This window comes from Choloepus didactylus, chromosome 2 (genome assembly GCF_015220235.1).
Source record: "Choloepus didactylus isolate mChoDid1 chromosome 2, mChoDid1.pri, whole genome shotgun sequence".
NCBI lineage: Eukaryota > Metazoa > Chordata > Mammalia > Pilosa > Megalonychidae > Choloepus > Choloepus didactylus.
Window position 1 is genome coordinate 233,922,829 of NC_051308.1, and position 26,095 is coordinate 233,948,923.

At 53.8% G+C, this 26,095-nt stretch overlaps 1 protein-coding gene across 4 annotated transcripts; it reads right to left on the reverse strand.

Annotated features, from left to right (window-relative positions):
• Positions 1-1,609: 1,609 nt before the first annotated feature.
• Positions 1,610-22,276, reverse strand: FBLIM1 (filamin binding LIM protein 1). Of its 4 annotated transcripts, none has more exons than XM_037828424.1 (9): positions 22,202-22,276; positions 18,804-18,913; positions 18,201-18,452; positions 13,970-14,136; positions 13,241-13,358; positions 11,046-11,215; positions 7,760-7,938; positions 6,135-6,252; positions 1,610-3,076 (listed from the first exon to the last, which is right to left on the reverse strand). In XM_037828424.1, the coding sequence occupies exons 3-9, from the start codon at positions 18,433-18,435 to the stop codon at positions 2,963-2,965; spliced, it is 1,101 nt and encodes a 366-aa protein (XP_037684352.1). In that variant the 5' UTR covers positions 18,436-18,452; positions 18,804-18,913; positions 22,202-22,276; the 3' UTR covers positions 1,610-2,962. The 4 variants fall into 4 exon arrangements, with proteins under 4 accessions (XP_037684352.1, XP_037684355.1, XP_037684351.1 ...); XM_037828427.1 differs by having other exon boundaries at positions 18,804-18,859; positions 22,202-22,249; XM_037828423.1 differs by lacking the exon at positions 22,202-22,276 and adding an exon at positions 20,652-20,845 and having other exon boundaries at positions 18,804-18,859.
• Between the last annotated feature and the right edge of the window lie 3,819 nt (positions 22,277-26,095).

Below are 26,095 nucleotides of genomic sequence, written 5' to 3' on the forward strand. Positions count from 1 at the left end.
ATTAAAACCCATCCTGAATAACTAACAGCACCGAATGGTGTGTGAATGAGGTGGAAAAGGGAAGCTCAGAGTCATATATGTCACCAGAAGGAAAGTTGGAGGTCAAAAGACGGGAATGTATAAAACTGAATCCTATGGTGGGCAATGTCCATGATCAACTATACAAATACTAGAAATCGCTTCCATGAACCAGAACTAATGTATGACAATACAATTAGAAGTTAATAATAGAAGGGCATATAGGGAAGAACTATATACCTATTGCAAACTATATACTACAGTTAGTAGTATTTCAACATTTTTTTCATAAACAGTAACAAATGTACTGTATCAATACTACAAGTCAACAATTGAGGGGGGGTGGTTAGGGATAGGGGAGGATTAGAGTTTCCTTTCCTTTTTTTCTTTTTTCATCGTTCACTTTATTTCTTGTCTGGAGTAATGAAAAGTTTCTCAAAATTGAACAAAAATTAAGTGTGATGGATGCACAGCTGTATGAGGGTACCCAGGGGCAAGTGATTGTACACTTTGGCTCTTTGGATAATTGTATGGTATCTGAACAATCTCAATAAAAATGAAAAAAAAAAAAAAATCCGATCCAGTTGGCCACAACTTAACTAAAAATAACATCTTCAAAAGGTCCTACTTACAATGGGTTCACACCCACCAGGATGCAGACCAAGAACAAATCCAAACTGGGTTACACAAGCCAATCCCCCACACTCCCCCTTCTGAAATCCCCCTAATCCTTTATACTGGCCCAAGACCTATGATGAGTCCCTAATACCTACTTGTGGAGATGCCCACAGTTCCCGGGCTGCCTGGTGCCCTCACAGCAGCAAGGACAATGAACTTAATTTTGTTGACCACAGGCCAGTTCTTGGTGGCCCCTGACTGATGGGCATCAACATGACCTGGGGGTTCTGATAAAGGAGAGCTGGGAGACAATGCAGCAGGTGACACATGAGCCAGGCAGAATCTCAGGAGCCCAGGATTTCTTTTTCTCCCCATCATAGCCACTCTCGGTGGGTTTTTTGAATTGTTACCATTTTACAGATGAGGAAACCAAGGTTCAGAGGGTTAATAACTTGCCCATACCACACTGAGCACTAGAGCCAAGTCTGAGACCTAAGTTTCCTGCCCCAGAGTCCAGCACTCTTTCCTGCCAGGCCCCCTTCTGTGTGGCATGGTGCCCACCCAGCAAGCCCAGATGCCACCATAGGAGCTTGTGGTGGATGAGCAGACCTGGTGTGTGCAGAGAGCTTGCCTTCTGGGTGGGTGTTGACTCTGCTTGGGGGTGTGGTGGCCTGGGAGGGTCTCCCCAGCAAGAGGGAGGCTCTGGCAGGCTCCACCTTGGACCACCTGCAGCCAACCCCACTGTTGGCGATCTGTGCCCAGAAGCACCCCCGCCTCTCTCGAGTTTGGCCAGGGCCAGGTTTTATTGCTGGGTACCAGGAGGGCCCTTTGCAGATAAGTCGTCTTCACCACATGCCACAGTGAGCAGATGCCCAAAGGAGACGTCCCCAGGGCCACTGCCAAAGGGCCCACCCACTCTCTCCCAGGCCAGCGTTTCCGTATACGAGATCTCAGGTGAACACAGGCAAGCATCTAATAGTTCTGGATTTATTTTAATGTATAATAGGAAATAACATAACTAGGACATCACGTGATTGCATGGATATATTGCTTAGCACAAGGCTAAAGTTGGAAGTGATTTTAAAAAGGTGTGTTGACCTAAAGAAAAAAAATGAAGGAAATAACAGGATAGAATAATAGTGGTCCTTGGTTCCGACAATTGTGGAGGTGGTAAGTGAATGCCTGAAGTTTGGGGCTCACTGCTCTATTCTTAGGGCGAGAGTGTGCTCTGTCTGAAGCCCCCTAAGGGGGTCTACAAAGGAGCTCTCCGAAGCACTTGGAATCGTGGTTCCCATCCAGAAGACTCCAGAGAGAAAAGCATATTTTAATTTGTGCATGGCCCACCACCATGCACGGAAGTCATGAAGCAACAACAGTGGGGAGTCTAGGGAAGAATCTTCTAGGTGGGGCCTTGCTGAGGCGGTGGGCACAGGGCAGCCTGGGGTGGATGGCCGGAGTGAGATTTGGGGGGGCAGGACGAGGAAAGCTGAGGGGATACTTGCCCGGGCCCGGCCCTGGAGGGGTGTGTGAGTGTGTGTGTGCACAGCCTGAGTCAAGGCTGTCGGAAGAAAGCTCAGACCCCTGAACCCAGCATGCAACAGCCACCCGGCTATGTCTGCTGAACCATTCAGGCACACGGGAGGAGGAACCTGGAGGAGGAGATGCAGCGGGCTTGGCTGTCCATCTCGCCCTCTCCTGCCCCTGCCTCAGCAGGACATGTCCCCGAGGTGGGAAGTGCATAGCCAAGCCACCACAAGTCACATTCTTGTACATTTATAAACCAAAGGGAGAAGTTTCCTACTACGATCTCAACCCAAAGAATCCTGTTCCCCATCTTTTAAAACTCAAGTTTTTAAAAATGCACTTTTTAAGGGACACTGGAGTTTTTTTCTCCAAAAGCTCAGTCCTGCCAAATAGAGCTGCTCCCAGCACCCCCTACCAGACAGCTGAAGTGTCAGTGCTAGGGACGTGGGGGCCATCTGGAGACCCCCATCCTCATCCCAACTCTCCCCTGGAAACAGGGGTCAGGGACAGAGCTGCAAGGCTGGGAGCTCCAGGCACAGCAGCTTTCCCAGTGCCCAGGGGGGCAGGAGAGGGTGAAAGCCTGAGGGGTGCTGTCTGTCAGCCCCCCACCTCTGAGCTGGGAGGAGGCCCGGGGTGGCTCAGCCCCTGGCACCCTGGGCGTGATGGGCCGAGCTGCAGCCTGGTCCTGTGGAGGCTCGGAAGGAAAGCGTGCAAGAGCAGGTCAGGAAGGGAAACCAAGGCAGGGCAGTTCCCCTGCAGGGGGCTGGTAGGCGGCTCGCCACCCCGGCGCCCCGTGGGGGACTCAGCAGCACCCCGCGGCGCTCCGCTTCACGTGGCACGGCTTGCAGAAGAGACGGTCGTTCAGGGGGTAGCAGCCTTGGTCCGTGGGCTCCACGGACAAGAGAATCCTGCAGTCCTGCAGGAGGAAACGGCACGTGAGCTCGTGCACCAGGCCTGAGTGCATCCCACACAGAGCCCCCAGAGGAGGGACTCATGGTGTGCGCTGGATACATGCACGGGCTGATTGCACTCCCCGAAGCCAGGCATGTGGCCCCTCATTCCCGGTCTCCCCAACACACCTGGGCCGGGTCCCCATGGGGGAAGACGAGAGACACCTGGGGGTTTACATCCACCGAGGGCCTAGACCAGAAACTGGCACATCGCAGACACGTGACATTAGCTGTTGACTGAACAACAGAATTTGGTCTAGTCCCTTCATTTTACTGGTGGGGAAACTGAGGCTCAGGGAAGGGCGGGGCTTGCCCCAGGGCACACAGCCAGCTCCAGAGCTGGGCTCGCATCAGGCCTCCAGGCTCAGAGTCAAGGGGTCTTTTTGTTGCTCCACTGCCCAGACAGCTTCAGCACTTTAATGTTTCCAATTTTTCAAATCACCAAAGGATTTCAGGACATGGAGGGTGGAGATTCCGGGGCCAAACTTTGCCAGCCATCACTGTTTTGCCCCAGGCCAGCACCTCACCTGGGCATTTACCGGAGAGTAAAAATCGAACAACCAATGTCCCGGGACACAGTTCAGGGCCCGGCTGGGGCCCTTGGGAAACTGCATTGGTCTCTGAAGCCACCTGAGGGCCTGGTCCCCACAGAGACAACTCTGGGGTCACAGGTGTCCATCCTGCCCCAGCAGGGACCAAGGTCACTCTACATTCGGCCGTGGCCAGCCGGGCAGGGTGCCCTCATGTGTCACTTCTCTGCAACTCCACCCTAAGTCTCTCAAGTGGACCCCGTGAGTCTCAAGCAGTCCCGGTATCTGCACTACTGACAATGCCCACGAATCTGCAGGGAGAGCGTGAAGTGCCAAAGGGGCCCGTGGTGACGTCCCCTAAAGAAGACTCAAACGGGGAAAACACCTCAAATACGACCGAATCTCACAAAACCAGCAAAAGCTCTATGGGGTGGCCAAAAGCTGGCTGGACCCGGCTCCGACCAGCTCGAGTTGGAACCCCTTTCCTGAACCTGTTTCTTCCTCTAAAATGGGGATAACAAATCCCATCTCACAGGACCACTGTTAGGATTCTTGAAGGCAATGCATACGGAAAGCACTGTAAAAATTACAAAACACCACACTTACAAAAATGATTTCTCTTCCAACAATGGTAATAAATAATATGGATCACCAAGTAAGGCAAGAGAGGTGAGCCATGTCAGCAAATGAAATCCATTGTCCTCACTGGAGAAATAGCACCCCAAATCCATTTCCAGGCCGCCATGATTCAAAAATCTTACTGCAGGAAATGTAACTGCTGGAGTCCAAATTCCGACTTCCGGCCGCAGCCTGGGTAACTTTCACAGTAGCCTGGGCAAGGCAGGGAGGGTTTATTTGCTCACTAGCCGGGCTCTGATCACCCCCGAACCTTCCTAGGGCTCCAATGGGATAACAACATTTGAATATCATCATTGTTTTTTCAACATGTGTTATCAGCTGGACCTTGAGCTATAACTAATAAAGACAACATAACTATGAAGCAATTTATCAGCTTCTCTACCAAGCTCCCTTGTCATCCTTGGTGGAAAATATAGCCTCTTGGTTTCACATCTGTTTAAATAAATGGGAGTGAACAAACCTTTAGAATTACTCATTGGCTGATTAAGACATTGTTCTGGAACTCCCCAGTTCAATGACACCCACAGAAGCTGCCACCTTGGACACTAGAGAGGAAGAAACTTTGGAGACATGGGGTTGATGAGAGTGGACAGGGCAGTAGAGGATTCTTGAGCCTCCCCAGCAGGACTGGCTACATAACCAGTTCAGGGCAAAATGAAAATGTGGGCCCCTCGTTCAAAAAGTATGAAGAATTTCAAGATGGCAGCAGCAGAGTTTAACACAAGTGCGGGGCTGTTCTCAGTGCAGGGCCCTAAGGGACGCCAGGGACATTTCTTACTGGGACGACTGTGCCAGCTTCTAACCAGCCTCCCCTCTGCGTGCAGCCTGAAGTCCAGCCTCCTCAGCCTGGCACGCGAGACCCTTTCCTCCTCTCTGGCCTCACCGCTACCCCCACCCTCCAGCACGTGTTCCAGACCCTCCCAGAGACCTCCACTGGCTCAGCTTCTCCAGCTTCTTGTGCCACAGTGACTTTCCATGGGCCTTTCCCTCTTTCTGGACTTCCTTTCCCCTCTCTGAATATCTGGTCAACTCCTATTCATCCTTCAAAACCCAAGCTAGGCGTAACTTCCTGTACAAGAGTGGCTTTCAACCCCCCATCCTGGGTAGACTCAATTACTGCTTTCTTTGCCCCAGAGCTGATTATTTACATGCTCTCTCCAGCATCTGAAAGGGGTTTCTGTGGTGTGGCCCCACTCAGTATCTTCTCCCTTCCTGTGGTCACAGAAACCCATCCCCCTGCTTTGTATAGTTCAGCCTCCCTGGCCTCGGAGTGGTCAATCATAGAACCAGCCCCTGGCCTTAGTGATTGGCCCCAGATGGTCATGTGACCCAGGTTGGACCAATCAGAGGTCTCCTTGGGACTCCATGGCTTCCCTGGGTGAGCAGACTGTCTTTCCCTGGGGTTTCAAGATGGGAAGACACACACCTGGGTCATCTGTGGCCATGCACCACATCCCCCTCCTCACAGAGGACGCCAGCCCACAGGAAGAGAAAATGAGGCACACAAACACAAAGGGCCGGACCAAGAGGGATGGGGGGAAAGCCTTGATTATATCACATGAGCTCCTGGTACCACCAGCCCCCCCACGAGCCAGCCGATTCCCAGGCTTGCAGGAAGCAATTCGAGTTGGGTTGAGTTCTGACCAATAGACTTATGTCTGCCATCATTTCCATACCGACTGGTCTCTGCCACTGGACGGTGCGGTAAGCGACTTGGCAAGCAGAGACCCCGACTTACTCCCATGTCCCAGAACCCAGCCCAGGGCCTGGGCCACAGCAGGTGCTCGGTGAGGCTCATGCAGCAGCCGAACGTGCTCCCGACAGCGTGTTGCTAAATCCTCGTGGCTTTACTCACCTCACACCTGTAGCAATTCTCATGGAAATTTCTCCCCATGCACTCGATTTTGAAGGCATCCTTCCCATCTCGGGGGATGATGGGATTATCACAGATGCTGCACATGGGGGCAAATTTCCTGGAGGGAAAAGAAACCTCGGTTCAGGAGGCAGTCGTGCTGACAACCACAGAAATAAGCTGTCAGAACTCACAAGCTACCTCTGGTTCACTTCCCAGAGCTACTGAGACCCGTTGCCAGGGGACTGCACCTGGAGCTACAACCACAAATGTCTATTTCTCGCTGGCAAGAGCGGATGGAGAGACCTGGGTAATTAGACCTGGCTTCCCAGGGTATAATTAGCTTGAGGCAAGGAAGTGAGTGGGAAAGCAGAGAAATCTCTTGTGTGTTCAGTGGGGTTGGGACCCATTTCATTTGTTTTGTAGCTTTGGTTGCTGCTTTTCCCCCTTCCCTTTCTTTTTTTAATTGGCATGTCTCTCTCTCCCCTTAGACCTTGACCAAGGACAGACTGAGAGGTCAGACACTGAGTCTTACGGCTATCTGTGTCCCTCCTGCCTTGTAGGCTCAGAAGGGAGTGAAGAGCAAGTTGCAAAGTGAGGTAGATGGGGGGTCGGGATTGGGGCTCCAATGCTGAACTGCCGCATGCCTCAGTTTCCACATTTGGTAAAATAAGACCTTTAATATTACCTCCCTGTTGCCAGTTTGAATGTATTATGTCTCCCGAAACGCTATTATCTTTGATGTAATCTTGTGTGGGCAGACATATCAGTTTTGATTAGATTGTGATTCTTTGAGTGTTTCCATGGAGAGGCGCCCCACCCAACTGTGGGTGATGACTCTGGATAATTTCCACGGAGGTGTTGCCCCACTCATTCAGGGTGGGTCTGAATTAAATTACTGGAGCACTATATAATCTCAGACAGAAGGAGCAAGCTTGCTACAGCCAAGAGGGATACTTTGAAGAACAAACAGAAGCTGAGGGGGGAGCTGCGGATGAGAGACATTTTGAAGATGGCCGTTGAAAGCAGACTCTTGCTCTGGAGAAGCTAAGATAGGACAAACACCCCAAGGGCAACTAAGAGTGACATTTTTGAGGAACTGCAGCCTAGAGAGGAACATCCTGGGAAAAAGCCATTTCGAACCCAGAACTTTGGAGCAGAGGCCAGCCACGTGCCTTCCCAGCTGACAGAGGTTTTCTGGACACCATTGGCCATCCTCCAGTGAAGGTACCCGATTGCTGATGTGTTACCTTGGACACTTTATGGCCTTAAGACTGTAATTGTGTAACCAAATAACCCCCCTTTTATAAAAGCCAATCCTTTTCTGGTGATTTGCGTTCCGGCAGCATTAGCAAACTAGAACATTCCCTAACAGAATGGTTTTGAGGACTAAACCCAAGTAGAGAGGCTGGCACGATGTAGGTGCTTGAAAAATGGTAGCTGCCAGCCAGTGCACGGTGAAACCTTTGGTGGGTGGCTAAGGTGGGCCTGGACAAGGATGGGAAGATCCAGGTCCCATCCCACACCTGCAGGGACCTGACTCCCAGCACTCAGGCCCAGCTCCTTGGTTCTGCCCGAGTCCCAGCCCTTCGTCCCCACCGCTCCCAGTGCAGGGGCCACTCCTGTACCTGTAGAAGTCGTCCAGGCAGTACACCTCATTCTGGTTGTCCAGGGCGAAGCTCTCGTCCCCGATGCACCGGGCACAGGTGACACATGTAAAGCAGCTGGGGTGGAAGACCTGGCCCAGGGCCCTGATGATATGCTCCTGGACCACCTCCCCGCACTTGCCGCACTTCTCCAGGGTGTCCTGGGACAGAGGACCACTGCCTTAGAGCCCTCCCTCGCGCAGGCCCGCCCCAAGCCACAAGGGGCATGGGTCAGCTATCCACAGGGGCCCAGGAGGCCCACGGCACAGAAGGGAGGCTCACACTCATGCAGTCAGCCCATAACCACCCCCTCAGCTCCACCATCACTTACAATGGGCCGAGCTTGCCTTGTGACAAGGAATCCCACCATGAAGGCGTAATTGCATTTTTTTTTGTTGTTACCGGGACATATTTGGGACTAGTGTCCACCAGGGCCCATAGGAGAAATTTCTCTTAAACCTCAGCCAGGAAAAGGAATTCTGAAAAGAATTGTGTGCTTTTATCTTATGGACAGTACACCTTGAAACTGATTTCCCTTTTCCATTTAGCCACCTGGAAGCTCAGGAAACAGCGTAGGGGTCTTTAATCACAAATTTGGGGGAACTAACTTTCCCTCTGGCCTCATCTCACATACTCTACTTCCATTTTCCTTCTGTTCCAATTTCTTTATTTTGCATCTCATAGTATTGTATGAATTATTTTTAAACTGCCTCAAATCACTTTTGGAATGAGGGATTAAAAAAAAAAAGAGATTCCTGAGGCAGAGCAATAGGCTTTCCTCTAATTCTTCCACCGTTTCTCTGGACATGTTGTCTCCTCCCCTTCCTGTGCTCCTGTTCATTTTAACCTCATTTCACCTGGACGGATGTTCTCTGCCTTTCCTAGGGCTGCTGTAAGAAAGTGCCACAAACTGGGCACAGGTGACACATGTAAAGCAGCTGGGGTGGAAGACCTGGCCCAGGGCCCTGATGATATGCTCCTGGACCACCGGGGTGTGTGCTCTCGCAGTTCTAGAGTCCAGAAGCCTGAAATCCAAGTGCTGGCAGGGCCCTGCTCCCGCTGGAGGCTCTGGGAAGGTTCTTTCCTGGCCTCCTCTAGCTTCTGGGGGCCCTGGATGCTCCTCGACTTGTGGTCGCATCATCCCAATCTCTGCTTTCGTCTTCCCACAACCCTATTCTCCCTGTGTCTGTCCCCACACGGCGTCCTCCTCTCTGTGTCTGTGTCCAAATCTCCCTTTTCTAATAAGGACACCAGTCATGTTGGAGTTGGGGCCCTTGAATCCAGGATGACCTCATCTTACTAATTACAGCTACAAAGATCCTGTTTCCAAACGGATGGACGTGAGTTCTGGGGTACACCATTCAAGCCAGCACAGATGCACAGATGTTTGGTGGGGGCAGCATTTCCCCCTCCTTCCCCTCCTGGGAAAGACGGTAGAGATCTCTCACTGGCATGTTGATGGGGTCGGAGAAATGGAGCGGGGTGGGGGCGGGGGCCTGGCTCCTCCACACAGTGCCCCACAGGAGGCTGTGAACAGATCATTCTGATTTTCCTGGATAGTCCCAACTCCAAGTTTACAAACTTCAGTGTGCATCAGAATTACCCAAGAAACTCGTTAAAAATGCAGATGGTTGGGTGCCACCAATTTGCAGGGTGGGGGGAAGCCCACGTCAACCCAGGCAATTGGGCTACAATTGGTCTGGAAATGCACTGAAAAACACCACCACAAACCATCCAAGAGTTGGAAACCCAATACCTCAGCCTGAAACTCACTCTCCCAGGCTGCATTTGGTACCCAGAAGTGGCACGAGATTCCCTGTTAGGCCACACTTTGGGGGCCTTGTAGCTCCAGATGAAGTAGTGGCAAGAACCTGGCACCCTCCAGAACCGACAGGGGCCTGGGATAGGATCCCAGCTCCACCACCTTCTACAGTAGGACCCCGTGTGGACGGCTGAAGAAAGGCCCCCAACGATATCCAAAGCCCGAGTCCCTCGGTCCTGGGAGAGTGACCTTGCATGGTGAAAGAGATGCTGGGGGGATTGCGTTCAGGGTCTCGAGATAGGGAGACACTCTCCTGGATCCCCCAGGGGACCCCTAAATGCCATCACAAGAGTCCTCCTAAGAGGGAGGCAGAGGGAGATTTGATAGTGAAGAAGGCGATGTGGCCACCGAGGCAGGAAACTACACTGCTGGCCATGAAGACGAGGAGAGGGCCACCTGCCAAGGAATGCGTGGAATCCAGCTCCAGACGCTGGAAAAGGCAAGAAGCAGACTCTCCCTGAGAGCCTCAGAGGGGGAGGGAGACCCTGCCCACACCTTGATTTCAAACCAGTGGAACTGATTTTGGACTCCTGACCTCCAGAACCACAAGAGAACACATTTATGTTGTTTTAAGCTGCCGTTTGTAGTGATTTGTTTCAGCATCCATCGGAAACAAATATCCCCAAGCTTCAGCTTCCTCGTCTGTGGAATGGGTCAAAAGCACCTGCCTGGTGAACTCACTGCCCTCCCCCTATGTGGGACCTGACTCCCAGGGGTGTAAATCTTCCTGGCAACGCAGGATACGACTCCCGGGGATGAATCTGGACCCAGCATCATGGGACTGAGAACATCTTCTTGACCAAAAGGGGGATGCAAAATGAAACAAAATAAAGTTTCAGTGGCTGAGAGGTTTCAAATGGAGTCGAGAGGTCACTCTGGTGGACATTCTTATGCACTATATAGATAACCCCTTTTAGGTTTTAATGCAGTGGAATAGCTAGAAGTAAATACCTGAAACTACGAAACTCCAACCCAGTAGCCTTGACTCTTGAAGATGATTGTATAACAATGTAGCTTACAAGGGGTGACAGTGTGATTGTGAAAACCTTGTGGATCATGCTCCCTTTATCCAGTGTATGGATGGATGAGTAGAAAAATGGGGACAAAAACTAAATGAAAAACTGGATGGGATGGGGGGGATGATTTGGGTGTTCCTTTTTTACTTTTATTTTTTATTCTTATTTTTATTCTTTCTGGTGTAAAGAAAATGTTCAAAAATGGATTGGGGTGATGAAGGCACAACTATAGGATGGTACTGTGAGCAGTTGATTGTACAACATGGATGTTTGTATGGTATGTGAATGTATCTCAATAAAACTGAATTTAAAAAAAGGAAAAAAAAAAAAAAGCACCTGCCTGCCAGGATTGCTGTGGGCATGAAATACCAGCATCTTCCATGTGCCCAGCTCCGTGCCCGGCACCCAGAGGCCCGCCACAGGGGCTTACCTGGTAGCAGGGCTCACAGAGGGGCCGTCCGTCCTTCTGGTAGAAGCTCTGTCCGGCCAGCTGGCGGCGGCAGGTGCGGCATGTAAAGCACTGGGCATGGTACTGTTTCTTCATGGCCTCCACGGCCAGCTGTCGGGGGGACACAGTCTTGTGGCAGAAGGCGCAGATGTCTGGGTGGAGGAAACACAGGCTGTCACCAGCCCCCCAAGAGGGACAGTGCCCAGGCACCACCAAGAACGCCCCGTGGGCCAAGCTCCGCCTCAACCCCCCAGCATCTGGGAGGGTCGCCTCCACTTCCCCATCTGTCAAACTCAGGGGGTCAGGAGGAGTATTGAAAAGGAATGCAAAGGGCCTTTGGAAAGCTAAAAATTAACAGCTGCATATTTTACAACCTTGGGGTAGAGAAGGCCTTTCTAATAATGACACAAAACCCAGAACCCAGAAAGGAAAAGGCTGATACGTTTGAATACTGAAAAATAAAATCTTTCCAGATCGCAAAACCCACCATAAGTGAAGTCAAAAGACAAAAGACAAACTCAGAGAAATATTCGCAACTCATGGCACAGATAAAAAGAGCCAGTTTCCCTAACCTCACCAGGATGGAACCTTGCTTTGCTCACGGTTACCTCCTCAGTGGCTCAAGCAGTGCTTTGTATACTGCAAACACTCACAGCTGTTTATGAAATGAGTGGCACTCGGTGCTGCAGAGGCTGTGGGGAAACAGGCCCTCGGACACTGCTGGTGGGAGTGTAAATCGGGGTGGCGAGTGAGTGCAATTTGGCAAAAGCTATCAAAATTACAAATGCACGTACCCTCCAACCACAGTAATTCCTTGTCTCACAAATAAACCTGCACATGGGCAAAATGACCTGTGTGCAAGGTGATTCATGGCTCATCTCAGCATTATTTGTTACAGCAGGAACTACCCAAGTGTCCATCAATAGGAGACCGGTTGAATGAATTAATGTGTGCCCCCACCAGAGAATATTATGCAGCTGTAAAAAAGAATAAGGATGTTTGGATGGTCTACATGGTGTGTGAATATATCTCAATAAAACTGCATTTTTAAAAAAAGAAGAAGGATGGGGATATAAAATGGTGCAGCTACTGTGGAAAACAGCTGGCAGGTTAACATAGGATTGCCATATCCAGCAACCCCACCCGTGAGTATATACCCCATAAAAATTAAAACAGGGAGTCAGATACTTGTACACCGGTGTTCACAGCAGCATTATTCACAACAGCCAAAAGGGGAAAACAAGCCAAGTTCCCATGAACAGAGGAATGGAAAAACAAAACATGGTTTATCCATACATGGAGTATTACTCAGCCCCCAAAAGGAATGCAGGGCTGATATATGCTACAACACACATGAACCTTGAAAACATTAAGTGAAAAATAAGCCAGACACAAAAAGCTAAATACTGCACCTACCATAGGTAAACTGCTAGAGACAGAAAGTAGATTAGGGGCTACCAGAGGCTGGGGCATTACTGCTTCTCGTTCATCATATTGGGGTGGTGAGAAAATCTTAGTCATGGATGGTGGTGATGGTGGCACAATATTGTGACTGTAATTAATACCACTGAACTGTACACTTAAAAGTGGTTAAAATGCTAAATATTATATATATTTTTTTTTACCACACACACACACACACACACACACACACAAGTTCCAAATATAGGGCCATTTAATGTCCTGATGTGGAATAAGCCTTAAGATGTACTACAGAAAGTAAGCAAAATGCAGAACAACATACAGAGTTTGCTGCCATTTGCGGAAAAATAGGAGAGGGGATGCATCTGGTGTTGGCTTGTTGATGCATAAAATATCTGTGCACAGATATGCAAGATTTTAACAACAGAGGTGGCCTGGATGGAAGGAAACTGGGTGGCCCAAGGATGGGGCAGGAGGGAACTTTTTATTTTGCCCTATGTGAGGGCAGCAAAAAGTGAAGAAAAGTCAAGGCATTTTTGCTGTCATAGCAAACTTTGCAGATGAATATTTAAATGGATTGTAAAGTTATAAAAGAAAAAAAGTTAAGGCAATATGAACGAAACTGGTGCACAAATCCAAGGCCCTTCACTGCAATGTGAGCTGGGGCAGACCCTCGTGGTCCCCACACTCCCAGCTCCCACCTGGAAGCCCCTGCTGGCCCCCCGAGGACCTCCCCAGAATCCTCCTGCCCGTACCTGTGGACGCTGCTCTGTCGGGGAGGCCGACGGGCTCTTCTGGGGGAGGCGGCAGCTCCTCATCCGCGGGCCCCAGGTGACCAGGCTGAGACTGGAACGGAGGCCCGTCCAGCGGGGTCTGGAGGGACACAGAGTCGGGGGTCAGGAGAGGTGTCATCCAGTGGGGACCCCACGCCCAATCAGCCCTACTCTGCAGAGGGGGAACTGAGGCCCGGAGAAGCAGCTGACCCCTCTAAAATCACTCAGAAGGAAGGGAACGGTGGCAGGGGTGGAACCCAGGCCCCCCAGCTCCTTGTCCCTGGTTCCCGCTATCAGACGAAGCCACTTCCTTCTACTTCTATGGAATCTAATGAAATCATCTTTCCTTTGACATTGGACTGACAAGGACTCAGCACTTGTCCTGGAATCTGGACCTTCCCTCCCTTTCCCATGTCCCCACTGGCCTCTTTCCTATGCAGCATGAAGGATTTAGGTTAGACACAGGGAATGCCCTCCTCAGGGTGGAAGGGAATGGCTGAGGTGGGGAGAGGGTGTGGCGCCCCTCCTCTGGGGACCTTGAATAACACGACCAATTTTTCCAGCCTGGGCCCTGGAAGAGCTTAGAGGACTGCCCTCAGGCAGAAAGGACCAAATGACCTCTAGACTTACAATCCTTGAAAGGTTCAGGAAGCCGGACTTTCCCTCTCCCTACCCATAATGCTCCGCTGGGGACCAAGAGGTTGGCGGTACCTGGGGTGGGGGTGGGGGCGGGGGCAGGTGCAGCTGCTCCAAGTCCGCAATGAGAGACGCCCCCGTCGGGACAGGGAGCTCCTCGTACGATGGAGGGGGCGGCAGAAGGAGGTCCGCGTCGGAAAGCGTGTCCTCAGCATCCAGGGTACACGGAGGGGGAGCACACCCTGCAAGCAGAGGGGAGGGAGGCTTGGCCAGAGTCTCCGCAGGGGGACAGAGGAGGTGTCTGCTTACCCAGGACATATGATGTGGTGGTTCCGGGCTCCGGTTGGACCTGGGCTCCAATTCTGACTCTGCTACTTACTTGCTGTGTATCCTTAGGCAAGAGACTTAGTCTCTCTGAGTCTCAATCTGCTCAGCTGAAAATGGGTAGCAATCACTTAGGGATGTTGTGGTTATTAAATGAGATGATGCAGTAAAGGGCTTGGCACGATGAGGGCACATGAGCAGAGCTCAGAAGACGGTAGCTGCCAAAGCCCTCCACCTCAGCTCTCCTCCGCCAGGGTGCTCATGCACCTCGCTTTCTACCTCCTAGAAGGCATGTGTTAGAAGGCAAGCATAACCAGCCCCTAAGGCTGTGGTTCTCAAGGTGTGGCACCAACATCACCTGAAGCACATCACCTGGGCACTGGTGAGAAATGCAACTTCTCAGGCCAGCTCCAGGCCTGAAGCATCAGAAACTCTGGGAGTGGGTCTTAATGAAGCTTCCTGGGGATGCTGATGCTGCTCAAGCATAGGAACCCCAAACCCCAATGAAATGATAGATTCAGGTAACCACCATCAGGTGTTGAAAGCATCAAGTGAAAGGGGGATGCAGGATGCACCAGAGGAGGAGTCCGGCTGTCACCATACGAAGCCGTCGATCATCCTTAGCGGACATGGTGGTGTCTCCTGATGTTACGCTACAGGAATTTATGGGCTATGAAATGTTGTAGCCAAAAAACAAGAAAAAGCCCTCAACCTAATCAGGTCTCAAGAGCCAACTTCCATTCATAATAAATATGAAAGGCAGAGGAGCAAGTTAATGAGACCACAAGTAAAGGGACATTCATACAGAACGTGGGACATTCTAGAGGACCTGACCCCATTTCTGTAACAAGTCAATAGCACGGGGGAGAGGAGGGGGATTTCCCCAGAATTAAGAGACTTAAGAGAAAAAGACCTTACATTATGTATATATCTGCACTGTTCAGTGTGGTACCCCAGCCACGTGCACCTGCTGAGCACGTGTCAGCACGTGACTACTAGCTGGTCCACCATGAGATCTGCTGTGAGACAGTACAAAAAAAAAAAGAATACGATATATGATGAATATTTTTATACTGATTACATGCTGAAATGATAATATTTTTGATATATTGGGTTGCAAACAACATATTATTTAAATTAATATCACCTTGTTTCTTTTTTTTCAATGTGGATACTAGAAAATTCAGAATTACACATATGGCTTACATATGTGACTCGCATTATATTTTTACTGGAAAATGCTGGTGTAGACCTTGTCTGGATCCTGATTCAAATAATTAATCATCTCATTTAATTCTCCTCATTCTGTAGATGAGGAAGTTAAGGTTCAGAAAAGCTAAATAGACCACTGAATTATATGGCCCAAAGGAAAGAGTCGTTACGTAAACCACTCATTAAAAGGCATTTTAAAGACAACCAGGGAAAATTAATTCTGGACTCAGTTAAATGTGATCATAGCACCATGGCGGTGTTTAGAACTGTTCCCTGAAGAATAAGGGGCCAAAATGTCATGTTGACAAAATGCCTCATGGGAAAAAAAAAGGGTGGGGGCAGGCAGAAGCAAATATGGCAAAAATCTTGGTAACTGCAAATCTGGATGTGAGCTATACAAGGTTCCTCGTGCTGTTCTCTCTACCATCGGGTACATTTGAAAGTTATTTGTTGTTGCTTTTTAATTAACACACACACAAGCTAAACACACTGGCACGAACTCATTATCATTACAGGCACAGCTGATGGCCAACACCTGTCTCACAGGTGTCTCACAGGTGACCCGCTCATCTAAAGCTCACAGCCATGGTCACACCTGCTTGACACTTTAGGACCAGAACAGTGATTCTCAAAGTGCAGTCCCTAGACCAGAAGCGTCAGCATCATTTGTAAGAAATGCAAATTCTCAGACCTGCTGTAGGAGAAACCCTGGGTGGGGCCCAGCAGCCTGTGTTTGAACAGCCCCAGGGAGGTGATGCAGCTAATGTTTAAGAACCAACCCTGGCCCCAGATGAGCTATTGTGACTCAGGAACCGATTCACCGATTCACCAAAAGAGCTGGGCCTCTCCTGGGTCCCACCTTAAAGTTCTAGGGCCACTGGCTGTGACAGGTGGCCAGGTCCCAGGAGGACTAGATCGGGAAGCAAGTGAGAGCCAGGGGGGCTGTCAAATGGGATCAAGGGCCTGGGGCAAGGCACAGAAAGGGAGGCCGAGCTGAACAAGATGATTCAGTTCAGGAGGGAGAACAGCTTTGCAAAGAGCAGCCAAGAGAAAAATTGACTTCCAAGTAAGAAAGATGGTGTGGGTGTCTCGTAGGGGGTGGGGAGGAGGGAGGGGAGGACGGAGACATCCTCTACGAGAAAAGGGCTAAAGAAATCCCGGGGGGTTCCTGAGGACCAGGACAGGATGGGGTGTCGGGACGACAGACTGCTGTGACTGGCAGGGAGGAGATCAGGTCCCCAGAGCCAGCTTTTGCATTCTGTGGTCAGATCAGACTCATGGCCAAGCCACATACCTAGAACGTATCTCACTCCAGAGAGTCTGCACCCCAAGATTCCTCAAGATCTGCTCGAGTTGGCAGACAAAACGGCTGACCAGTCCCACATGGTTAGGCCACCCTCTCCTAAGGAAGATCTGCTTTGTGTTTCCACACGCCCGGGCCAGGGAAACCTCCTGGAAATTTTGTGACACAAAGAGGCTGGGAGGAAGCTCTGTTTCCAGGATTTGTGGTTAGGAAGGAGAGAAATTTAGGAGGTTCTGTTGTCACGGAGAAGCACGGCACATGCATGTCCACATATCTCACACACAAACGTGAGTGGCCCCTTCCCCCAACCCCTTTCGGGCCTTGGTGATTGGCATCTCCTGTGGGTCCCTCGGTGGTTTTGGTGGTGATGGACTGACAGGGCAGCCCTGGCCCCTCTCTGGGACAGCAGGACGCTTGACCAGGCACCGGGGTTTGGGGGCTCAGCTGCCATCCTGGGCTGGCCTCTCACCCTTGGCATCTCTGTGCCTTATCGTCCCAACTGATGCCCGACCACCAAGCCATCCCCTGTCATCACCCTCTTCTGCTCCTACCCAACCCAACAGCTGAGACTTTCCATGGGGCTGGCAGGACAAGGATACTCCCTGTCACAAGGCGAAGGGCCAGCTCAGATCAAGCACAAGGGGAAGGAACAGCCATTTAGGAAGCACCATCTTGTGACAGGCTGGTCACATACAGAGCCGAAGCTCCATTTTACAGAAGAGAAAGATGAGGCCCAGAGAGAGAAAACAGCTTGCCTCAGATCACACAGCTAACCAACGGCCCAGCATGAAAGAGAATAAAACCACCTTTTGGCTCTTCAACTGGCCAAGCTCGTTCCTGCCTCAGGGCCTTTGCATTTTTTCCTCAGCTCTGGGAGTTCCACCTCCACCTGGCCAGCTCCATCCTGTGGTCCAGGTGTCAGCTGAAATGTCACTTCCTCCGAGCAGCCATCCTGACCACCCCACGACAAGCTGCATCTTCACCGTGTTTTATTCCTTTAAGGCACTTGGGTTTATTATCTCACTGCTCCCCACACTGGGAAGTAGGCTTCGAGTAAGCTGATAACCTTTCTCTCGTTCACATCACCAGTGTCTGGCTCAGAATTTTAATAACAGTAGATAATACATTTAGCACTTTCTATGTGCCAGGCACTGTGGTAAGCACTTCACATGTGTCTTAACTCTTTTAAACTTCCCAACGACCCTCTGAGGTAGGTACTCTCCTTATCCCATTTTACAGATTAGGAAACTGAGGCACAGAGAGGTTAAGTGGCCTGCCAATGTCACACAGCCAAGAGATGGGGGAGCTGGGATTCAAACCCAGGCACTTGGGTTCCAGAGTCTCCCTACACAGTAGGGGCTCAAATAAATATTTGTTGTATGAATGAAAGACTCCAGAGCCTGCTCTTTCTTCCTTGTCTTGGAGCTGCTTCTGACCTGGCTTCCCCCAGGGCCCTTGCCCTCTTACCTCCATTGGAGAGCTGGGGTGGGACGGCTGGCACCGCCACTGCAGCCCTGCCCAGCCTTCCTACCAAGCCAGCTTCAGGGGTCTTTGTGCCTGTGGCGGTCTCCCAGGGGCGGCCAGGGCGGGCCTCGCAAACCACCTGCCTCACTTCCTTAGCCACAGCCATATCTCGGCGTGGGGGCACCAGGGTGATAAAGACAGATGAGGCGACTCTCTTCTCGGGCTTTGCTGCCATCATCTCGGCTCCTGCAAGGGCTGGGGAGAGGACAAGGCTCAGGGTACAGGGGCACCCTCCACCTGGACACACACGGTCCCTGGGCCAAGGACCCTGACTCATCCCAGTGAGCAGGAGAGCCACGGCCCGGGCTAGCAGCCCAGCCCTGACAAAGAGGGGGTTGGGGGCATGTGCAGGACAGGGCAGGTGCTCAGCAGGTGACCCCCACCCTGCACACCTGGGGGAGCAAAGGGCGGCCCTGCCCTGCTCACCTCACCCACGATTAGCTTCTCTGAGAAGCCCGGGGAAGGAAGAGCTATTCCAGTCCCCTGCCCCTGGCACAGCGTCTGCCAATCCCAGCTCCCAGCTACACCCCGAGTCACCTCCCTCACCTGGATCCAGATTCTCCTGGGAAAGCCGAAGTCCCCGAGGTTCAGGCCAGCGCCCACTGTGGAAAGGAACTGGTGTGAACCATCAGAGCCTCAGAGCCGGGCTCCAGGAGCTGGAGGGGGTAAAATAAGAGTAAGAGCTCCATTCACCAAGGCCCGATCTGCACCCACAGCTGCCCCAGACCCTGGCAGCTATCCCATCCAGTGCCATCCCCATCCAGCAGGTGAGGAAAATGAGACTCAGAGAGGTGAAGCCACTTGGCCAGGGCCCCACAGCAGCGGAGCTGGGGTCTGACCCCTAGCTTTGCTCTGCTGCCCTCCCCCAGCCCTGCCCACAGGCCAGTGTCTAAGGGTTCCCCCATCTTGCCTCCACCCCCAGCCCCATGATCAATCAAATCTTGATGATTCTATTGCCTAAATCTCTCCCTCCAGCCCCTCTTTGACACCAGGGCCTGGTTCAGGAACACCAACCTCCCTAGATGGTCTCTAATCCCGCTTCCTAATCCTGCCCCTGGAGTGACATTTCCAGAGCATAAATCTGACTGTTCCACCTCTGCTCAAAAGCCTTCTGTGGCTCCCCACTACCTTCAGATAAAGTCCAAATTCAACCTCTCTTTTGACCACCTGGGACCACTCACCCGGGTGGATCTCCTTAGAAGCCTTAGAGTGTTTCTACCCCATTTTCCCTCTCCCACCCCTCACAGGGTGAATTGCAGCTTACCCTTAAAGGCCCAGTTCAAACTGCACCTCCTCCAAGAAGCCTCCCCTGATCCCTGACCCTTTCCCCGGGGCAGCTGTGTGCTTCCACAGGGCGCTGACAGCCCCATCACAGGACACCCCGCCCACCCGCCCACGTGTCCGCCCCTCCCAGCCCCTCCCCGCCAACGCGGGTGCCTTCAGCTGACTCTGCCGTCTTTGTGTGCTCCACGGACAGCTCACGTTGCAGACATCAGAGCAAAGATCTGGGAACAAGGCAGCACCTCAAAATCAGGGAGAGGCTCCTCCCATTTCTCAGGTGGGTCCTGCAGACCCTGCCTCTGGGGCCAAGGCTGAGGCGGAGCCCCTGGGTGGGGTGAGTCAGCCACACCCAGCTCGAGTCCTCATGGGCACTCAAGGCTTGTACCCAGGGATGAAAACATACCCTTTTTCTATCTCACCCTTTCTGGGTGTGCCCTTCTGACATGGCCCCTAAACCCAGCCCACGGGTACGTGGGGAGGAGCATAAATAGGGGCCCAGAGAGTGAACTTCAAGAAGTGGGGCTGGGTGGGTAGGATGGAGAGCCCCCAGGGACCCTAATGGTGGCCTTGGAGCCCAAAGGCCCCCACCCCGCAATAGGCCGTTCTCCATCTATCAGAGTCTACCCGGCACCCAGGGCTCTCTTTGGTGACTGGCAGATGATAACAAAAATAAAAACAGCAACAAAGGCACTCACTGATAAAGTGCTTGCTGCGTGCCAACAACTGTGCCAAGAGCTTTATTTACATGCCTCAAAACGTACCTGATTCCCAGCCCAGCTATCAGGAAGGCCCGCTGTGCCCCCACTTTCCAGATCAACCACGAGAGGCCCCAAGAGTTTAAGCAATTGACCCAGGAAATGGATGGCAGACTCAAGAATTCTGACCCAAAAGTCCGCTACTCCTCGGTCCTGAGACAGACACTTTCTCCTCCTTGGATGGCACAGGGGCCCCCAAATTCTCAGGGCTCTTCTCACCCCCGAGTGGCCTAATCTGGACCAGGTAGCCTATGGTCACTGCATTCTGGGCTTGTCCCCAGAGACGGCTGTGGACCTTCAGGATGTCCCCTCTGCGTCCTTCCCAGCCTGCTTTGACCCCTACTCCACCCCAGCTCACCCCCTCCAGGAAGTCGGATCTGCCTGGTTTCTCGGAAAACATCCGCGGCAAATCTCAGCGCTGATGCCAGATGTCCACAGCTGGGCAGCCCTCATCCCTCCCAGCAGTCACTGCAGGGACTTCGGGTCCCAGGGGAAGGGATTGACCTGGGGATTTTCAAAGCCCTGTCAGGCCCCAGGAGGGAGTGGGAGCCCCAGTTTCCCTCGGGCCCACTGACCCCCAAATCACCCTGGAGGGGAATATATGAGAAAGTTCCCTGTGGGACAGCCTCCCAGCCAGCTGAGCCCAGGGGACCCGCTGCCCCCACTCTTCCTCCCCCAGAGGCGAATCTGAGATCCAGTTGGGTAAGCGGAGAAAGTGGGAACAAAGGAAAGGAAAGTCATTTCCTGTCAAGAGGAAGGAAGAAGGTTGCGTTCCAGCCACCCACCCAGCCCGGCTTCAGTCTGCAGCCCTGGGGCAGGGGACAGGCTGGCTGGGGCTGCGGCTGGGGGAGAGGGGCTTCCGGCAGAGCCCCCTCTCCTCACCACTCCCATTCCTATCCACACCGCCCCCACCAAAAATAACCACAAAATGAAACAACTCTGAACCACCTCTAGGCTTTGTTCTTTAACACCTGGATAAAGCAGTCTGTGTTTGAGTCCAGAATTAAACTCACTGGGGGTGGGACTGTGTCCCCTGGGTAAGGGTTCCCTCCCCAACCCCCACCCCAGATAAGCACAGGAGGCACACAGAGCTGGGTTCTACCTCATTGCCGCTGGGCCACCCTGGGCAGGTCACTAGACCTCTCTGGGGCTCCTTTTTTTTTTTTTTTTTTCCATAACGTGAGAATAATGAGGACTGTCCTAGAGGGAGGCGGAGAAGATAAAAGAGGAAAGGGGACGAAGAGAAGGGTCTCTGGTCATTCCGCCCCCCAAGAGGAGGAGCAGCGGACTCACCTTCCAGCATTATCAAGAGCAGGAATCTGGGTGCCGCCCCCACCTCTTCCCGGGGTCCTCAGAGGCCCGACGCCAGGATCCCCCCGCCCGCACGCACCTTGGGGACCCCCAGTCCCAGCCTACCCAGCCCCTGCCCGGGTGTGAGGCCCAGAGAGGGGTAGCTCGGGGCCCCTCCTCTCCCTCGCGTGCCCCTGGCTGGGGAAAGGGGCCCGGAGCTCTCCGCGGCTCGGGAAAGCCCGGCGGCCTCCCGCAGTCGGCGGGGCAGGGCGGCCGGCCCCGGGCTTTAATGCGATCCATGTGCGGGGCGCCGTCTCCTTTGTGCGGGAGCTTCCGCCCTGCGCGCCCCTTCCCCGGCGCCCCGCTCCCGGGTGGGGCCACGACCCTCCCGCCCCGGAGCCCTCCTCCCAGACCTGCCCCCCACTCCGGGGACAGAGAGCGGACAGGAACCCACCCCCACACCGCACCCCCCAGCGTCCCGCGGGTCCCCTCCAGGATCGCCGACGCTGGGATCCCGGCTGGGGTGGGGGCTTGGGCTCCGGCCAGGGCCAACTGCGCTGTGTGCAGCCGAGGCAGGGACGGAAGGACAGCCTCCCCGCGCCGCCGCGTCCCGCTTACCTGGGCCGCCCGCGCCCCGCCTGGGATCCGACGCCCGAGCGAGCCGGAGCCGGGAGCAGCGCGGCGCCTCCCGCCCCCTCCGGGCCTCCCGCCCCGCGCTCCCTCCGCCCCGCGCCGCGTTACCATAAAAGGTGAGGCTGGGGGAGGGGGCTCCGGGCTGGCCGCGGGGCGAAAGCCGCCCCTACCTGCCCCCCACCCCCACCTGCCCGGCGCCGCCCTCCCCCCCTCTTTGTTCTTGGTCGGCTCCTCTCCTGTCCGCCAGGCCTGGGGGGTGGGAGCCCTTCCCCGCTGGCCACCTCCCCGGCCACCTCCCCCTTGTCCTTTGTGCAACTTGAGGGGTTGTTACCCCACCCCACCCCCAGGTCACCTGACTGTGTGTGGGGGCCCCCCCCTACCCTTTCTGGTGGAGGGTCTTATACCCCTGGTTTGGCCTGGGGTCTTCCAGGATCCCAAGAGTCAGGGGACCTGGGTTCTATGGCCACTCATCAACCGTGAGACCCTGGGCAGTCACTCCACCTCCCTGGGCCTCAGTTTTCTCATCTGTAAAATGGGCATAGCGGGGCCTAAGTCTCTGGACTGGCCTGAGGATCAAATATGTTGACAGCCAGGAGCACACAGACAGTGCTCAATACACGCTGGATTAGAGACTTGTTCAGGGGATGCCCCTGGGTGGGGGTCTCAGAGACGTCCAGTGGAGCAGGTCACCTCGCTTGGCCATCCAGCAGGTTCCCAGCCTGTCTGGATCCCCTAAGCCTTTGCATATGGGTCCCAATGGCCTGGGTGACAGGCCCCTCCAGGAGGACCCTGCAACCCAGGCCCAGGAGGCAGGACCAGCTGGTTGCCCACGGGCTCTGTTGCTGACCCCTCCCTTCTCTGTATTTGTCCCCCACCCCACCCCCAGGCTGGGGAGGGGGAGCAGAGCCTGAGCTCCCAGGCTGAGGATGGAGCAGGGCTGGGCCGCCTGGGTCCCCCGAGGCCTCAGGCCTCAGGAACATGCTGGGGAAAGGAATCTGGGTCTGATTCAGAGACAAACAGATTGTTCCTTTGATTAAAGCCCCAGTGGCTGAGGCCAGGGGAGTGCTGGTCCCAGGGCCATTTGGCTCCGGCTCTCTCCCGCGGGCCCCACAGGGATGACTCTGGGGGCTCTGAGGGCTCAGGCTCCTGGGGATCGGGGAAGGGGTGCCTGGACACCTCGCTCCATGCTCCACCCCCCATCTTCCTAAATCGCTCCCCCACTGATTGTCGCCCCCCCCCACCCTTTTCATTTGATCCGTGCAGCCACTCTGCAACAGCAAAGATGTCAGGAGCTGCCTTTTACAGGGGGTTCCTGTTGCTGGTATCCCCCCTACTGAACTCCCTTACGTTTGATCCCCACAAGAGCTCTGTGCAGGAAGGGGAGGGCTGATTATTCCTGCCCCACAAACGGGGAAACTGAGGCTTTGACAGCCTCAAGCTACCCAAGGGGCAAGGGACAGAGCCGGGATTCAAACCCAGAGCAGGGGTGCCCCTGGTGCATGGCTCCTCTAGTGCCAGGGGTAGGGACGACTCTTCAGTTGCAGAAGCAGAGGCTCAGGGAGGTGACAAGGCTTCTTCAAGGTAAAACCAGAATCGAAGGCAAGGCCACCTGAGCCCAGGTCAGAAGAGCCCCGGAGTGGCGACAAGGCTCTGCTCTGCAGCCCTGTCTGGGGCGAGACTTCCCTGTGCCCCCCTACACGAGAATGGAGGGAGTTGGGGGAGCTGCTGAACCCAGAGATAGGAAGGGCCTTAGGGGAAAGAACCCTATCCAGGGGGTTGCAGATGCTTTTTGGGTGGAACTCCCTTTTCAAGTGATTTTTGGTCCTGAAGTTCATTTAAAACTGATAAAAATGGTGTTGTCCTCCCCCAACCCCACACTGCCTGCTGAGCCCCCTCTCTGCCCCCTTCTCCCAGGTGGAACGATGGTTTGGGGCCTTGTCCAAGGTCACACCAACCCAGTGTAGCACCCAGGCTTCCTGTCTCTGCTGACACTGGCTTGGGGGGCTCTAGGGGGCTGTCAGGGCCCAGCTGCCACCACTCACCACCTGTCCCCACTCTGCTGATGCTCCCGGCCGGAGAAGTACGTCCTGGCCAAGGGGATCCAGACCAGCCCGGGTGTCAGTGTCACCGATTGGCAGGTGCCAAACTTCCTGCAATGGAACCCCAGGAAGTGCACCGGACGAGAACACACGCCCTTTGTCTGCCAGCTCAGAGGCCCTGCTCCCTCCTCCCTCCCTGCCCGGCTCAGGCTCAGGCCAGCTCTCTTCCCTCTGCCAGGGCCTGGGACAGGTGAGAGGGCTCAATCTCCCACAGGGGTTGCGGCAGCTGAGACCCCTCCGGGAATGGGTGGGAGAGAGGTTTCTGGGCAAGATCCGGGGCAGTGGGGACATTTGCTGCTGCCCAGCCTGCTGGCGGCTACGGCACCAGCTGCCCACATGGGCGATGGGCTTTGATTCCACATTCACAGACAGTGGGGAGCTCCAGGCGTCCAGCAAATGAATGCTCTGATCACCGAGGGCAGAATGCCCCAGGAAAGGGGGAGTTGGGAGAGGGGCAGAATACGGACTTTCAGAGGAGGTGACGTTTAAGCTGAGATGAGGAGGAGCCAGTCATGAGAAGAATGGGGGGGGCATTACAGGGAGAGGAAGGCAGTGGGGAAAATCTGGACAAGTTACTTCCCCTCTCTGAGGGTCGGCTTCTTCACGTGTAACTCAGGGAGCTGGACTGGCTGCCCTTGAGCAGGGACCCAAATGCTTCCCTTTGCAGAACTGTTGGGGACAAAGGACAGAAAGGGCCCACCCAGTGCCTTGAAACTGTAGCAGTCGTTTTTTCCAGGTCACTCTTGCCTGGTTTCCAAGGCTCTCTGCTCACACTGTCGTCCACACCCTCTCCAGCTAGAACCCGGACCTGGGGCAAGCCTGAGGGGAACAGGATGGAGGGGTCCTCCAGCCCCGGGTCATGAGGCGCAGCCATGGAGGGGGCCGAGGACCCCCAAGGGAAGCCTCGGCCCATCTGGCCTCCCCTTGGCAGGCTCCACCTGGGCCAGGTCAGAGCACAACTGTCCAGTGCATGAGGTTGTTGGGTGGGGGTGGGGGTGGGGGACGGGTCCACTCCTCGGGAACTCGAAGCCCCCCACCTCGCCCTGCTCCCAGCATCTCTGCACCTGCCCTTCCCTCCGTCCTCCACTCTGACTGCTTCGTCCTCTCTGCCTCTGTTCACGTCAGTTCAGCACCTATTTCCCAGCACCTACTGAGTGCCAGGCCCTGGGCTAGGGGCTGGGCAGGGTGCAGCAGCTCCAGAGAAGTGAGTGCTCATGGCAGTGGCAGGGATGGGGGACAGACACCGATATAAGTCAGCTCTGCCCCTTGCCAGCCTGTTCTCTTGGGCAAATCTCTCTGAGCCTCGGTTTCCTCTTGCTACCCGGGTAGCAGTACTTCCCTTGCAGCTTAGTTGTGAGGATTTGATGCGATATATGTGGGAAAATGCCTGGTGCTTGGCAGGTGTTCAGAAGTGATTTCCTTTCCTCTTTCCACCATAGAGAGGACAGAGGTTTCCGGATATTATAGTAAGACGAGCAAACGGCTGAAGGTAAGACAAAGGCCTGATCCCGCTGGAGGAGCTAAGGGACGTCCATGGTTCCTGCCAGCCCACCATCACTTTCCCTGCTTTGGGGAACAGACCCCAATTTCTGTTTGGGGACACCTCACCCCACCTTCAATCCCTGGGGTTCAGGTGGGATTGCTGCAACTCCCTTGGTTCTGAAGATGTACTGTTGGTTCCAAAATGAGAACCAGACCCAATCTCAGCTGTGAGCCTGTGACTGGAACCATTTGGAAGGAGGCAGGATTTCTCCAATTGGGCTCTTTGGCAGGATGGAAG

Bases quoted from the DNA above. Each gene is read 5' to 3' on its own strand.
- FBLIM1 (XM_037828423.1), bottom strand. From the start codon at position 20,746: ATGAGGGCTGCCCAGCTGTGGACATCTGGCATCAGCGCTGAGATTTGC. The intron at 18,860-20,651 runs GTGAGCTGGGGT...TCCTTTCCACAG, and splicing joins GATCCGACTTCCTGGAGGGG to TGGGCGCTGGCCTGAACCTC. The intron at 7,939-11,045 runs GTAAGCCCCTGT...CCTCTGTCCCAG, and splicing joins TCTGTGAGCCCTGCTACCAG to GACACCCTGGAGAAGTGCGG.